This window comes from Palaemon carinicauda, chromosome 13 (genome assembly GCF_036898095.1).
Source record: "Palaemon carinicauda isolate YSFRI2023 chromosome 13, ASM3689809v2, whole genome shotgun sequence".
Lineage (NCBI taxonomy): Eukaryota > Metazoa > Arthropoda > Malacostraca > Decapoda > Palaemonidae > Palaemon > Palaemon carinicauda.
This window is the reverse complement of record NC_090737.1, coordinates 134,210,479-134,227,179: the sequence shown is the minus strand read 5'-3', so window position 1 is coordinate 134,227,179 and position 16,701 is coordinate 134,210,479. Positions and strand designations below refer to the sequence as shown.

Here is a 16,701-nt window from a genome sequence, read left to right as displayed (position 1 = left end):
TAAACTATAAACATTTCAATAGCCAAGAGGAAGAGAAATAAGATAGAATATTGTGCCTGAGAGTACCCTCAAGCAAGAGAGTTCTACTCCAAGACAGTGGAAGACCAATAAGATAGATCTTTCACATATAAACTATTAACACTTCAAAAAATACAAGAGGAAGAGAAATAAGGTAGAATAGTGTGCCTGAGAGTGCCCTCAAGCAAGAAAGCTCTACTCCAAGACAGTGGAAGACAGATATTACATTATTTGTAAATATTTACATTTTAATGTTGCATTGAAGAACTGTTTCTGGTTCATGGTTCCTGGTTCCTTATTGCTCACTCCGCAAAATATGTTTGCGGGCACTCTCATCACTTTATAAATAAGTGCAAAGCTTCTCAGCTTATTCTTATTATTGTTATCAAGCTTATATTACCTGTGCCTTAAATGAATTAACACGGTAATGAGCTTCTCAATCTTTACTTTTATCCCATTCGACCTTGAAATTAGATAGGATAACACCTTGCTATCATTAGTTTTGGCAATTTATTGTGGTAATCAGTTTGGACTTCTTAATTTCAGACGCATTGCCCTACCCATAAAAGCAGCCAGAGAGATCCCTGCTAGGATTTTTCAGCGTACCTAAACTTATGTCTACATTCATTAGCTGTCGTAATTTTGGGCATAGAAATAAATGTTGGGTAGTATCTTCTTCATCTTTGCACAGGTCACACAAATTATCTTCATATTTTCCCCTGAAATTCGATTTTAAATGGAGCATATTTAATCTTGGTTTAATAGAATTTTAGAAAGTATAAGTGCCAAACCAACACATTCAGTGTTTAGCGAGGAGCCGCTCTAGAGATTGATTTCATATTACTACTAATCACCGACCGACTGACGCAACATGAACAGAATCGCCTTCGAGAAGTTACGTGAAGAGTGACTAGTCATTACTCTTGTGCCATGTATAATTTCTTTTTCTAACCAAAAAGGAAAAAAATGGAGCTTTTATCTAAAAACATAATAAATGTGCTATACCGTTTGAAGCCAATCCGGTTACTCTATAGATACAGAACTGTAAAAACGAACCGGCCATCGGACTCTACCTATTCATGTACTCAGAGAATTTTGTATCCTTTGTTATATAGAAATAACATTACAATTAACATAAATCATGCATTTGAACGTCCTTCAACATTCGGATATTTCTGGAGGTTCTTCATGTTGCGAAGGCTTTTGTCTTTAATGAAAATTTACGATATACCAAAAATTGGCCTATCATCATATCCGGCTAAATATCGGGCCCAAGCAAGTTTTGTGTATGTCAAACTTGGGTTGATAACGGCTGCGTGTTTGGATATAAACAGAAAGAAACAAGTTGAAGAGAGGGAATTTTTGCTGGCTGCTATGGTCGGAAATGTCGATCGGTTAAAGGTATGTATCGGTCGAGGTGGTACTTGAGGCTAGAGTCCGTAACCTGAGACCTAGATATAAGGGTAAAGCTGCGGAATAGCTGTTTTCGTAAGGAAACCAGGTAAAATTATAGAATGGTGCAATAAACGTTTCGTAGAAATAAGACTAGATTTTAATGTAATTTGTGATGTTGTGAGCTTTTTTTATAATGATTTTGGGTGTATGTATGATAGCGGCCACCTCTATGTATGATTACGGCTAACTTAAAATACGGCAGTGAAAGGGGGGTTGCAGGGGTGTTAGCCCCCCCTTTCTAGGTAAGTAGGTAAGGACACGGCTTGTAGGGTAGGGGGAAAAATTTAGGTTAGTTGATGTTAATTTTTTATCCAAATGGGAGGAAATGATCCCTGGTGGAAATCCATAGTGTTTGAGTTATGGTGGGTTGACTACATTAACTGAAAAGCTATGGCCTTGCGCTAGGTACCGTCATCAATTACGTTCGAAACGCCTTAGAATATAGGGTAATACTCTTAATTGTGTTGATATTTGAATTAACTTTTTAAAACTTGTTTCCGCCAGTCATCGTCATTAAAAAACCAGTCATCATAAAGAAAAAAAGTTACCGTAATCAAAACTGAGTAATAGCAATGAGACGCTGTCAAAACACCGGAGTGAGCTTTTGTTTGTTAGGACTCCCGAACACATAGAAAGCTGGATTTTTCCACCACATTTTCTATGCAGTCATTCATTATAGTGTTCATCATAATACAAATCCTTCCTTAATTAGTTTATCTAATGATTCATTTGTTTTTGGTTTGCCGTATACTTGCTTCACTCGCAATTAAAAATTATCTCATTGCTCCTATGTTCTGGCAAGCGGAACATATTTCGCTACGCGCGTTAGCCCCTAGGGCTAGTATTTTGGGTGAATACACATTTAACAAAGGAGCGAGTTGTAGCTTCTTGCTCCAGTATCTGTTTGAACATGGATTTGGCTTTCATTTCCAATAATCAGACTAAATATACCAAAACACACGTTTCTACCCTAACATTTTGTTATTAACATGATAAATAGAATAAGAGTTATGATTGTATTGCAAATTCCAATATTGAAAGTAAAAAAACGAAGAGGTTTAGAATATAAAACGTTGGACCCTTTGTTCTGTTTGAACAAGTAACTTATGACAGAAGCACCACCTATCAGTGTTTTTCTGAACTACTGGGTGGAAGGAGGCTCCTGTGGCCTGTGCTAAGATAACAAAAGGAGCAAAATGGGTAATTTTAAAAATTTTTAACTTCATTAATAGAGTTTTCATGGGCTCCAGCGCCAGGCTATAGAGCCCTACTGGCCCAGGATTCTTGCTATATAGCCCAAATCCAAAGATACATCCTGGCTTCTACAGTCAATGTTTCTTGGTAGAGAAATTAAGTTTGGGATGGAGACCAGTTATTGACCTCTCAATGTCAAGTTTGTTTGTCCAACCATTTCAGGATGGAGATACTTCATTAAGTAGTGCAGTTTTCCATGAGAGAGGAAGATTTCGTGCTCTCAGTTTGGTTTGCTTGGTAAAATGCTAAATTATCTTGAATTACACATTATATGCGATAGGAACATGCATCAAGTTTTTCATTCATTTAATTTTTCTTTCCAGAAAGTAAAAAAAAATTATTGCATTTCTGAAATTTTACAACTAAGACGTTTATTAATTTTTCTTGTCTTTTAAGATGGGAGATATATTGGTTGTGGTTTTCTCATACTTCAAAAACTCCACTTTTAAATATTTAACTTAGCCGGTGAATATATAGCTGCAACTCTGTTGCTCGACAGACAAACTCTACGGAAAAAAATCGCCAGCGATCGCTACACAGGTTGCGGGTGTGCCCAACAGCGCCATCTGTCGACCAGATACCCAGCTCTTATGTAAACAAAGACTCAATTTTCTCTCTGTCGACGTGTCGACAAGACGTACTTTACTCGCTGTTGCTAAACTGGAGTTTTTCACATCATATTGGTGAAGTACTATATTCTGGTTTTGAGCTTTTGCAATGCAGGTGTTTTATCTTCATCTTAAATCTTGAACTCGTTTTGGATAGATTTAATTATGGTGACAAAGAGAGTATGGACTTTCTTTCACTTTTAAATGGCCGACCCTTCCCTTAGACGGAAGTGTGTTTAGGCTTTTAGTAATTTTCTTATCACGTTATAAATTATTTATAGATTTTCCTCTATATATTTTATATCTCTCCGCCTTTATTAGGCCTCTTCGATTAACTTTCCATTTATTATAAACATATAAAAATAAATTTTAATGTTTTGTTTATATGCGACCTTTCCTGAGAGTAGGCGGTCCTAACTTGGAAACCGAAGTTAATCAACGTTGAGCCCTTTATATCGTAAATAGCTTTTAAAGAGCTAAGGATTTAAAACTTTTTAAATGTAATATTTTATGAAAGAATTTCTTTGGTAGTCTTCGTACTGTTTTCAAAGATGAACTAACGTTTAGTTTATTTATGCTACGCAGTTGTTGACGTTCAGGACGTTCAACATGCGCTCTATCGTTACGATAGAGAGTGTATCACGGTTTCACTTTGCAGTAAGAGTAAATCGATTCTGACGTTTTGTTCATTCTTTCTTAGCTTAAATGTTTTAAATTCTATTTTAAAGGAACTTTTTATTTGAAAAACCTTTCAGTTTTTTCCTTTAGTCAAATAACATGTTTTTTTGACGAAATATAATTGGGCTCTTCTCTTAGGTGCGAAATCAAGAGAGAAAGAGAGAGAGAGAGAGACGGAGGGAGAGAGAGGAGAGAAAACGTTCCGTTCAAGCGGGTAACGTTGTTCTCGAGTTACTCTCGTCCCTAGTCTATGTACGGGAAGGAAGGATAAAACGTTTTTAGTTTTTTATTCTCGTCTCCAGGCTATGTGCGGTGAGAGATTGAAAACGTAGTTTATATGAACTAGTGTTTAGTCTCTTTCCCAGCCACTGAATTTTTTATCTTAAAATATGTTTTCTGTTTTTTGCTGGTATTAATGAGCTTGCATTATACGACTGATTTCGCAATTACTACCTTTTAATGAAGGGTAGAATTGCGTGTTTCAGGTAGAAATCAGTAAAAGTTTCGATTTCAGTGAAATAAGTGCAAAACATAAAATCGAAGTGATAAAGTGATATGCGCAAAGTGTTACAGTGTTGCGTCCGAGGGTTCGTCTGTTCGTGCCTGTCGTTCACCTAGTCCGGGACCTCTTGCAAGCTCCCAAGCCCAGGGGAGAAGTAATGTCGAACGACTTATGGGTTCGAGAGGCCTTGATCAACGAACAGACGTTTCCCTCTATGGTATCGGGTGTATCTTACCAAGATCTCCCCTACCATAAGACGAGAGAGACGTTTTTTCTCCTCGTCATCCGAAGGCTTTTCGCATAAGAAACCTGTCACAAGGTTTCGAAGCCCTTAAGCGAAAGTCAGTCCTTTCAGGACAGGTCCAGCGTCCTGGTTACAGCCATTAGGACAGCTCTGTCCCTATGCAGTCATCGGATAACTGCTCGCCGCCTAACAAAAGCGTAACACAGACTCCGAGAGTCTTTTTTGTTGGCAAAGTGTTGCGGTCACAGACGTTACCCTCGTCTCTTACCACAACCATTTCCGTTGATCCTTAATGGGTTGTATGGCAAGACATGCAGAATATGCTTGCCTCCCTTATGGAAGACTATTCTGCCGATTAGTCCGTTGAGTCTAGCCGTTTATCTCATCGATATCCTGGCTTTCAGCCAACCTAACGTTCCTTTGTGCTTCCTGTTGACGTTGGCGTAGCTAAGTCACGTCAGTCAGGTTGTTTAGAACCACACTCGATGCGGTCTCGTGTGGATTTTCAGCCTCATTTGGACGTTAGGCCACTTGCTGATGCTCCTGTTGACGTTCAAGACGTTTGCTAACAATCGGAGTTGACTTGTTTTGACGCTGTGCGTCAACCTCCGCATTCTAGAGTTGTTTTGACTGCTCAGTCTAGGCAGTCAAAGCAGTCTCGAGTGGACGCTGTGCATCCTCACGCACCTGTTGTGGTTGACAGGTCAGTTGTTGACAGTTCACAGACTGTCAAGCAGTTACATGATGTTGCGTTCTGGTCCGCTACTAATGCACCAGTGAGTGTGGACTCTGCTTGTAAAGCATTGCCACCACGGTAGGTCTCTCCCTTGCTTGAGACTCGGCTTTTATCGGACAAGGTTCCTGTAGATGAGGAAGTTGCTGTTCCCCCTCCTACTGATATTCCCTTGAGGACTCTGTCAGATGGAGAGGAGCCTAAAGCTGCTTAGCCCCCTATGGACTTTAATTAAATCATGATGATTTTTTTTTTAAGGATCTTTGTCCGGATCTTTTTATAACTGCTGCTCCTCGTTCGCCTAAACGTCAGAGCTTACACTAGGCCTAGCTACTTCGAAGCCATTGTTTTTAAGCTTGTGCTCTCTCGCTCTCCTAGAGAGCTTTACGTTGGCTAGGCGACTGGTTTATCACCAAGAGGAGTTTGGGGGATACAGCCTTTGCTTTCCCTTCTTTTAAACTGGCTTATAGAGCGAGAGTCTGATATGACACGAGGGAAGTTCTCGGCTTGGGAGTTCATGCCTCTGCCCAGATAGACTTCTCAAATCGCGTAGACTCTCCCTGGCGCCTGGCCAGGAGACGCTCCAAGTTTTTTACAGGTCAACTTCACAGCTGTTTTCGAGCCTTTGAAGTTTTGCTGTACAATTATGTCATGCATAAACAAGGCTTTCACGGATGGAAAGCGGTACTGCCTCAGTCGCTAACCCCGTCTGTTGCCGCACCTGCTCCCGTAGACCCTAAATGGGCTTTGCTGCAAGACATGCAGTCCAAGCTTGCGTCCTTGATAGAGGACTTTAATGCGGAGAAGGTTGCTGCCGAACCTTCTGGCCAACAACCTTCCAACCGGTCGGTTGTGCGTCCTGTTGACGCTGAGGTAACCTTCTCGCGTCTGCCAGTTGAGGTGGTTCCTCCACCGATGCGACCCAGTGTGGGTTGCCAGCCGCACGTTGACGTTAAGCGACGCTCGGAGGTGGTTGTTGACGTTCAGGACGTTCAACAACCAGCAGAGGTGACTTGTTTTGACGCAGTGCGTCAACCTCAGCAACCCGGTAGGGTGTTGACTGCACAACCCAGACGGTCTAGACAGTCTCGGGTTGACGCTGTGCTTCCTCGCGCACCCATGGTTGTTGACAGTTCACAGACTCTGCAGCAGTTCCATGATGTTGCGTCCGGCTCCGTCACGCATGCACCAGTGCGACCGGACTCAGCGAGCCAGACGTTGCCCACTCCGTTGCCGTTTCCTCATCAGTTTTCGGATGAGGAACCCTCTGATGAGGACGTTGCTGAACAACAAGACGATCAGCCCCCAGAATAGATCAAGCCCTGCTATCCATCCAGAAGATGCTGAAGAAGGAACGCTGCTCAGTCAGGCTGTGGATGAGTCTGGTAGGGACGCTGTCATCCGTGGAACAATTTGTGTCACTAGGAAGACTACACCTCCGTCCTCTTCAATACCATCTAGCTTTTCACTGGAAAAAGGACAAGACGCTAGAAGCGGTCTTGATCCCGGTTTCCAAAAAGATAAAGTCTTGTCTGACTTGGTGGAAGGACAATATCAACCTAAGAGAGGGTCTTCCCCTGGCTGTTCAGACTCCCAACCACGTTCTCTTCTCGGACGCATCGGACGTGGGCTGGGGCGCGACACTAGACGGTCGGGAATGCTCAGGACTGTGGAATTCGAGTCAGAGGAGCATGCATATCAACTGCAAGGAGCTGTTGGCAGTACATCTGGCCTTGAAAAGCTTCAAGTCTCTCCTTCGAGGCAAAGTGGTGGAAGTTAACTCGGACAACACCACGGCCTTGGCGTACATCTCCAAACAAGGAGGTACCCACTCAATGACGTTGTATGAGATCGCAAGGGACCTGCTCATCTGGTCAAAAGGTCAAGACATCTCCCTAGTAACGAGGTTCATCCAAGGCGACTTGAACGTCATAGCAGATTGTCTCAGTCGGAAAGGGCAAGTAATTCCAACCGAATGGACCCTCCACAAGGATGTGTGCAAGAGATTTTGGGCCACTTGGGGTAAACCATCCATAGATCTCTTTGCAACCTCGCTGACCAAGAGGCTTCCAATCTATTGCTCTCCAGTCCCGGACCCAGCAGCAATACATATAGATGCTTTCCTCCTAGATTGGTCACGTCTGGATCTCTACGCATTCCCACCGTTCAAGATTGTCAACAAGGTACTACAGAAGTTCGCCTCTCACGAAGGGACAAGGTTGACGTTAGTTGCTTCCCTCTGGCCCGCGAGAGAATGGTTCACCGAGATACTTCGATGGTTAGTAGACGTTCCCAGAAGTCTTCCTCTAAGGGTAGACCTTCTACGTCAGCCACACGTAAAGAAGGTACTCCAAAGCCTCCACGCTCTTCGTCTGACTGCCTTCAGACTATCGAAAGACTCTCGAGAGCTAGAGGCTTTTCGAAGGAAGCAGCCAGTACGATTGCTAGAGCAAGGAGAGCGTCTTCCATTAGAGTCTACCAATCGAAGTGGGAAGTCTTCCGAGACTGGTGCAAGTCAGTTTCTGTATCCTCGACCAGTACCTCTGTAGCTCAAATAGCTGATTTTCTCTTATACCTGAGAAAAGGACGATCCCTTTCAGCTCCCACTATCAAGGGCTACAGAAGCATGTTGGCATCGGTCTTCCGGCATAGAGGCTTAGATCTTTCCAAACATAAAGATCTGCAAGACCTCCTTAAGTCTTTTGAGACCACCAAGGAGCGTCGTTTGGCTACCCCTGGATGGAATTTAGACGTGGTACTAAGATTCCTCATGTCAGACAGGTTGGAGCCGTTACAATCAGCCTCCCTGAAAGATCTCACTCTTAAGACTCTTTTCCTGGTATGCTTAGCCTCGGCTAAAAGAGTCAGTGAGATTCATGCCTTCAGCAAGAACATCGGATTTTCGTCGGAAAAAGCCACTTGTTCGCTGCAACTTGGTTTTCTAGGCAAAAATGAGCTGCCTTCTCGGCCTTGGCCTAAATCTTTCGATATTCCCAGCTTATCGGAGATCGTAGGCAATGAACTAGAAAGAGTCTTATGCCCTGTTAGAGCTCTTAAGTTCTATTTAAAGCGTACTAAACCTTTACGAGGCCAATCTGAAGCTTTATGGTGTTCAGTTAAGAAACCATCCTTGCCTATGTCAAAGAATGCTTGGTCAGACTTTATCAGATTGTTAATACGAGAAGCTCATTCACATCTGAGTGAGGAAGACCGAACTTTGCTTAAGGTGAAGACGCACGAAATTAGAGCTGTAACAACTTCCGTGGCCTTTAAGCAAAATATATCTCTGCAAAGTATAATGGACGCAACCTATTGGAGAAGCAAGTCAGTGTTCGCGTCATTTTACTTGAAAGATGTCCAGTCTCTTTACGAGAACTGCTACACACTGGGACCATTCGTAGCAGCTAGTGCAGTAGTGGGTGAGGGCTCAACCACTACAATTCCCTAATTCCTTATCCTTTTAATCTGTCTCTTGAAATGTTGTTTTTTTTATGGGTTGTCCGGAAGGCTAAGAAGCCTTTCGCGTCCTGGTTGATTTGGCGGGTGGTCAAAGTCATTTCTTGAGAGCGCCTAGATTAGGGGTTTGATGAGGTCCTGTTGTATGGGTTGCAACCCTTGATACTTCAGCTCCTAGGGGTCGATCAGCATCCTAAGAGGATCGCGAGGCTCCGTAAGGAAGACGTACTTAAAAGGCAGAGTAATTATTCAAGTCGACTTCCTTACCAGGTACCTATTTATTTTGTTTTTGTTATTTTGATAACTTCTAAAATGAAATAAAAAACTCTTAGCTCATAAAATGTAAACATATATTACTGGTCTCTACCCACCATCCTGGGTGTGAATCAGCTATATATTCACCGGCTAAGTTAATTATTCAAAAATGATATTTTAATTATAAAATAAATTTTTGAATATACTTACCCGGTGAATATATAAATTAAATGACCCTCCCTTCCTCCCCAATAGAGACGCAGTGGGACGAGGAGAAAATTGAGTCTTTGTTTACATAAGAGCTGGGTATCTGGTCGACAGATGGCGCTGTTGGGCACACCCGCAACCTGTGTAGCGATCGCTGGCGAGTTTTTTCCATAGAGTTTGTCTGTCGAGCAACAGAGTTGCAGCTATATATTCACCGGTTAAGTATATTAAAAAATTTATTTTTCAATATTAATCTTACCCGATAATCATGTAGCTGTCAACTCTGTTGCCGACAGAAATCTACGGTCGGGATACGCCAGCGATCGATTTACAGGTGGGGGTGAACACCACAGCGCCATCTGTGGTCAGGTACTCCAGTACTTCTTGTCAACACCACCTCAATTTTTTCCTCTGTCGTGCCTCCGGCTAGACCTACATGGATACGCTGTTGATTCTGGAGTTATTGCTCACGATTTGGTGATGTATTTGCTCTAGAATTTAGCCTTCGCTATTCAGGAAGCTATATCATTAGCTTAGCAAGTTTTTGGAATTAATTTGATTTAATTTTTGATTTAATTTTGGTACGAAGAGAGTATGAACTCTCTTTCTCTTTTAAATGGCCGACCCTTCCCTTAGACGGAAGTGTTGGTGTCGAAGAGAGTATAGACTCTCTTAATTTTGCTTAACAAAAGTTATAGATTTATTTTATATCTCTCCGCCTTTTATAGGCCTCTTTGATTAACTTCCTTAAATTATTATAAACTTATTAAAATTAATTTTTATATTTGTTTATATTCGACCTTTCCTAATAGTAGGCGGTCTTTTCTTGGAACCGAAGTTAATTAACATTGAGCCCGTCATTTCGTTTTTACCTGTTAACATATTATGCTATTTTAATGTTTTTGAAAGAATTTCTTTGATAGTCTTGTACTGTTTTCAAAGTTGAACTAACGTTTTGTTTTGTCTCTGCAGTTGTTGACGTTCAGAACGTTCAACTTGCGCTCTATCGTTACGATAGAGAGAGAGTCTATCACAGTGTCACGTTGCAGTAAGAGTAAACCGATTCTAGCGTTTTGTTCATTCTTTCTTAGCTTAAATGGTTTTAATTCTAATAAAGGAACTTTTTATTTGGGAAATCTTTCAGTTTTTTTCCTTTAACAATAATATGTTTTAACGATATATATATTGGGCTCTTCTCTCAGGTGCTAAGCCAAGAGAGAGAGAGAGAGATAGAGACGGAGGGAGAGAGAGGAGGATAAACGTTTCGTTCAAGCGGGTAACGTTGTTATCGTTTTTGCTCTTCTCCCTAGTCTCTTTAGGGGAAGAAGGTAAACATTTCTAGAGTTTTATTCTTGTTCTCAGGCTTTATGCGGTGAGAGATTTTAAACGTAGCTTATTTGATCTAGTGTTTAGTCTCTTTTCCAGCCACTTAATTATTTATCTTTCATTATGTTTTTCTGTTACATTGTAATACTGTTTTCGCAATTACTAACTTTTAATGAAGGATAGAATTGCGTGTTTCAGGTACAAACCACTTAAAGTTTCGAGTTCAGTGAAATAAGTGCAAACAGAAAATCAAAAGTGATAAAGTGATAAGCGCAAAGTGTTACAGTGTTGCGTTCGAGGGTTCGTCTGTTCGTGCCAGTTGTTCGCCTAGTCTGGGACCTCTTACAAGCTCCCAAGCCCAGGGGAGAAGTAATGTCGAAGGACTTATGGGTTCAGCAGGCCTTGATCGACGAACAGACGTTTCCCTCCGTGGTTTCGGGTGTACCCACTCACGTAGCCGACGTGATCACCCCACCCACACAAAGACGAGAGAGCCCATTTATTCCTTGTCTGCGGAAGAGGTTTCTCGCAGAAACCATGGACCAAATCTTGCAGCTTTTAAGTGCAAGTCGGTCCCTTCCGCGCAAGTCCAACTCCTAGGTGGTACCATTAGCACTGGGTCAGTTCGGATTTGCTGCAGTACGACAACTGCACACCTCCCAGAGAGGCAAGGTGGTATCGCAACAGACAGTAACTCCGTCTGTTGCCGCACCAGCTGTTTTAGACCCTCAGTTTCAACGGACAGTAGCTCCGTTTGTTGTTGTCTTTCTTAAACTCTAGTGGTCTATGCTGCTGACAATGCAGTCTCAGCTTGCGGTGTTGATGCAGGAGTTTCAGGCAGAGAAGGTTAGCACACCTCCTCCTGCGAGCGCTCATGAGGCAGCCGCCTCAACTCCACCTCTGCGCAGTCCACCCTGCCAGACGTATGATGTTGAGGTTCCTCAACCTACCTCCACTCGTGAGCTGCCGCATTGGGAGTTGCCAGATACCAGCGCTGTGCAGCTCATGAGGCAGCCGCCTCAACTCCACCTCTGCGCAGTCCACCCTGCCAGACGTATGATGTTGAGGTTCCTCAACCTACCTCCACGCGTGAGCTGCCGCATTGGGAGTTGCCAGATGCCAGCGCTGTGCAGCAACCTCCACTTTCCTTGAGGCAGGAGCCTCTTACTATGCGGCAACCTCCTCAACACTTGAGGCAGGAGCCTTATGCTTTGCAGCAACCTACTCTACCCTTGAGGCAGGAGCTTCATGTGTTGCGACAACCTCCTCCATCCTCGAGGCAGCAACCTCTTGCGTTGCGGCAACCTCCACCATCCTTGAGGCAGCAACCTTAACTCTTGCGGCAGCCACCTCCACTCTTGAGGCAAGAACCTCAACTCTTGAGGCAAGAGCCTCAACTCTTGAGGAACCTCATGCTATGAGGCAGCCGCCTCAACGCATGCAGCAACCGCATTCTTCACAGCATGAGCCTCTCTCTGCGCAGCTACCTCCTCAACCCTTGAGGCAGACGCAACTCTTGAGGCAGGAACCTCACAGGAGCCTCATGCTATGCGGCATCCTCCTCAAACCATGAGGCAGGAGCCTCATGCTTTGCGACATCCTCCTCAACCCATGAGGCAGGAGCCTCATGCTATGCGGCATCCTCCTCAACCCATGAGGCAGGAGCTCATGCTATGCGGCATCCTCCTCAACCCATGAGGCAGGAGTCTCATGCTATGAGGAGCCTCATGCTATGAGGAGCCTCATGCTATGCGGCATCCTCCTCAAACCATGAGGCAGGAGCCTCATGCTATGCGGCAACTGCCTCAACCCATGAGGCAGGAGCCTCATACTATGCGGCATCCTCCTCAACGCATGCGGCATAAGCCTCATCCCTTGCAGCTTGAGCCTCATCCCATGCAGCATGAGCCTCATACCATGCAGCATGAGCCTCATCCCATGCAGCATGAGCCTCATCCCATGCAGCATAAGCCGCACGCCATGCAACATGCTCTGCTTACCTTACAGCATGCTCTACATACAGCGTGCTCTGCATACAGCATGCTCTGCATACCTTACCGCATGCTTCTCAGTCACACATCTTTGGTTGTTGCCAACTCACTAGACTGTCAAGCAGTTTCATAACGTTGCCTTCTAGTCTGCTGCTTTTGCACCAGTGAAACCCTCACTGAGAGAACTTAGCTTTTCTCGGATATGGTTCCTGTAGATGAGAAAGTGCTATTCTCCCTCCTTCTGATATTCCCTTGAGGACTCTGTCATTTGGAGAGGAGCCTTTAGCTACTTAGCCTCCTATGGACTTTTATTTAAGCATAACATGCTTCCAGGGAGGGTAATGGTTCCACTTCAGTCGCTAACCCCGTCTGTTACCACACCTGCTCCCATAGACCTTGAGCTGTGTTGCAAGACATGCAGTCCAAGCTTAGAGGATTTTTTGTTTACGGAGTCAGTGTGTCACTGGGAAGACGTTCAACAACCAGCAGAAGTGACTTGTTGTGACGCAGTGCGGCAACCTCAGCAACCCGATAAGGAGTTGTCTGTACGACCCAGACAGTCTAGACAGCTTCGGGTTGTCACTGTACTTCCTCGCTTCCCCATGGTTGACTGTTCACAGACTGTGCAGCAGTACCATGATCTTGTGTCCGGCTCCGTCAGACGACTAGCTTTTAAGAGCTCCCACAAGTCGTCGCTGTCTGGAGATTCTCAGATGGACTATGGATCTGACCAAGGAACTGGGCCTCCTGGTCAATTTTGAGGAGTCCCAGCTCGTCCCATCCCAGACCATTGTCTTCCTGGGTATGGAGCTTCAGAGTCGAGCTTTTCGGGCTTTTCCGTCGGCCCCAAAGATCTACTAAGCCCTAGATTGCTTCCAGAGCATGCTGAGAAGGAACCGATGCTCAGTCAGGTAGTGGATGAGTCTAACAGGGACACTTTCATCGCTGGCCCTGTTCAACGAGTTAGGGAGACGCCACCTCCGCCCCCTTCAGTATCATCTAGCGGCTCACTGGATAAAGGACATGACGCTAGAGACGATCTCAGTTCCTGTTTCCGAAGAGAGGAGGTTTACTCTCACGTGGTGAAAGAACAGCTTTCTTCTCAAGGAAGTCTACCTTTGGCTGTTCAGAAACCCGACCGCCATCTCTTCTCTGACGCATCAGACACGGGCTGGGGTGCGACTTTGGACGGACAGGAATGCTCGGGTACATGGAATCAGGAGCTAAGGACACTTCACATCTATTGCAAGGAGCTGTTGGCGGTTCATCTGGCCTTGTTAAACTTCAAGTCCCTCCAGCTTAACAAGGTGGTGGAGGTGGACTCTGACAACACCACAGCCTTGGCTTACATCTCCAACCAGGGAGGGACTCATTCGTGGAAGTTGTTCTAGATCGCAAGGGACCTCCTCATCTGGTTAAAAGATCGAAAGCTCACGCTGGTAACGAGGTTCATTCAGGGCGATATGAATGTCATGGCAGATCGCCTTAGCCGGAAGGGTCAGGTCATCCCCACAGAGTGGACCCTTCACAAGAATGTTTGCAGCAGACTTTGGGCCCTGTGGGGTCAGCCAACCATAGATCTGTTCGCTACCTCGATAACCTAGAGGCTCCCGTTGTATTGTTCTCCGATTCCAGACCCAGCAGCAGTTCACGTGGATGCTTTTCTGCTGGATTGGTCCTATCTCGACCTGTATGCATTCCCGCCGTTCAAGATTGTCAACAGGGTACTTCAGAAGTTCGCCTCTCGCAAAGGGACACGGCTGACGTTGGTTGGCTCCGCTCTGACCCGCGAGAGAATTGTTCATAGAGGTACTGCAATGGCTGGTCGACATTCCCAGGACTCTTCCTCTAGGAGTGGACCTTCTACGTCTACCTCACGTAAAGAAGGTACATCCAAACCTCCACGCTCTTCGTCTGACTGCCTTCAGACTTTCGAAAGACTCTCAAGAGCTAGGGGCTTTTCGAAGGAGGCAGCCAGAGCGATTGCCAGAGCAAGGAGGACATCCACTCTCAGAGTCTATCAGTCTAAAGGGGAAGTCTTCCGAAGCTGGTACAAGGCCAATGCAGTTTCCTCATCCAGTACCACTGTAACCCAGATTGCTGACTTCCTGTTACATCTAAGGAACGTAAGGTCCCTTTCAGCTCCTACGATTAAGGGTTACAGAAGTATGTTGGCAGCGGTTTTCCGCCACAGAGGCTTGGATCTTTCCACCAACAAAGATCTACAGGACCTCCTTAGGTCTTTTAAGACCTCAAAGGAACGTCGGTTGTCCACTCCAGGCTGGAATCTAGACGTGGTCCTAAGGTTCCTTATGTCATCAAGATTTGAACCTCTCCAATCAGCCTCTTTTAAGGACCTCACATTAAAAACTCTTTTCCTCGTGTGCTTGACAACAGCTAAAAGAGTAAGTGAGATCCACGCCTTCAGCAGGAACATAGTTTTCACATCTGAAACGGCTACATGTTCCTTGCAGCTCGTTTTTTTGCTAAAACGAGCTTCCTTCACGTCCTTGGCCTAAGTCGTTCGAGATCCCAAGCCTGTCCAACTTGGTGGGGGACGAACTGGAGAGAGTACTTTGCCCAGTTAGAGCTCTTAGGTACTATCTAAAAAGGTCATAACCTTTACGAGGACAATCAGAAGCCTTATGGTGTGCTATCAAGAAGCCTTCTCTTCCAAGGTCTAAGAACTCAGTTTCTTACCTATTCAGGCTCCTGATTAGGGAAGCACATTCTCATCTGAAGGAAGAAGACCTTGCTTTGCTGAAGGTAAGGACACATGAAGTGAGAGCTGTGGCTACTTCAGTGGCCCTCAAACAGAACCGTTCTCTGCAGAGTGTTATGGATGCAACCTATTGGAGAAGCAAGTCAGTGTTCGCATCATTCTATCTCAAAGATGTCCAGTCTCTTTACGAGAACTGCTACACCCTGGGACCATTCGTAGCAACGAATGCAGTAGTAGGCGGGGGCTCAGCCACTACATTCCCATAATCCCATAACCTTTTTAACCTTTCTCTTGAATACTTTTTATGGGTTGTACGGTCGGCTAAGAAGCCTTCCACATCCTTGTTGATTTGGCGGGTGGTCAATTCTTTCTTGAGAAGCGCCGAGGTTAAAGGTTGTGATGAGGTCCTTTAGTATGGGTTGCAGCCCTTTATACTTCAGCACCTAAGAGTCGTTCAGCATCCTAAGAGGACCGCTACGCTCAGTAAGGAAGACGTACTTAATAAAGGCAGATTAATGGTTCAAGTCGTCTTCCTTACCAGGTACTTATTTATTTTATGTTATTTTTGAATAACTAATAAAATAAAATACGGGATACTTAGCTTCTTTGTTAACATGTATGCTGGTCTCCACCCACCACCCTGGGTGTGAATCAGCTACATGATTATCGGGTAAGATTAATATTGAAAAATGTTATTTTCATTAGTAAAATAAATTTTTGAATATACTTACCCGATAATCATGATTTAATTGACCCACCCTTCCTCCCCATAGAGAACCAGTGGACCGAGGAAAAAATTGAGGTGGTGTTGACAAGAAGTACTGGAGTACCTGACCACAGATGGCGCTGTGGTGTTCACCCCCACCTGTATAGCGATCGCTGGCGTATCCCGACCGTAGATTTCTGTCGGCAACAGAGTTGACAGCTACATGATTATCGGGTAAGTATATTCAAAAATTTATTTTACTAATGAAAATAACATTTTATAATTAAAATATAATTTTTTTTCAGGAATTCATCGACAAAGTTGATGTGAATTGTCGCCATCCATATGGCTGGACTGCCCTTCATGCCGCTGCAATGAATGGTCGGGCTGCAGCGGTGAAATTTTTACTTGATAAAGGTGCAGATCCGAACCTTCCTGATAATTTTTCCACCATTTTCCAGGTAAGAAAAATGTAAAAGTTAATACAGTATACAGTAAGTACTTTTAAAGTATATTTGTCGTATTTTGTGTTTTATCAAAAGTTTG

At 44.2% G+C, this 16,701-nt stretch overlaps 1 protein-coding gene across 1 annotated transcript in view; it reads left to right on the top strand.

The window, feature by feature from the left end:
* The first annotated feature begins 875 nt into the window (after positions 1-875).
* The window catches only part of LOC137652097 (mitochondrial disaggregase-like), a 45,185-nt gene continuing 29,359 nt past the window's right edge, over positions 876-16,701 (top strand). Inside the window, exons 1-2 of the mRNA XM_068385293.1 lie at positions 876-1,419; positions 16,461-16,616. Coding sequence (XP_068241394.1) covers positions 985-1,419; positions 16,461-16,616 — 591 coding nt within the window. The 5' untranslated portion in view covers positions 876-984. The remainder of the gene's footprint in view (positions 1,420-16,460; positions 16,617-16,701) is intronic.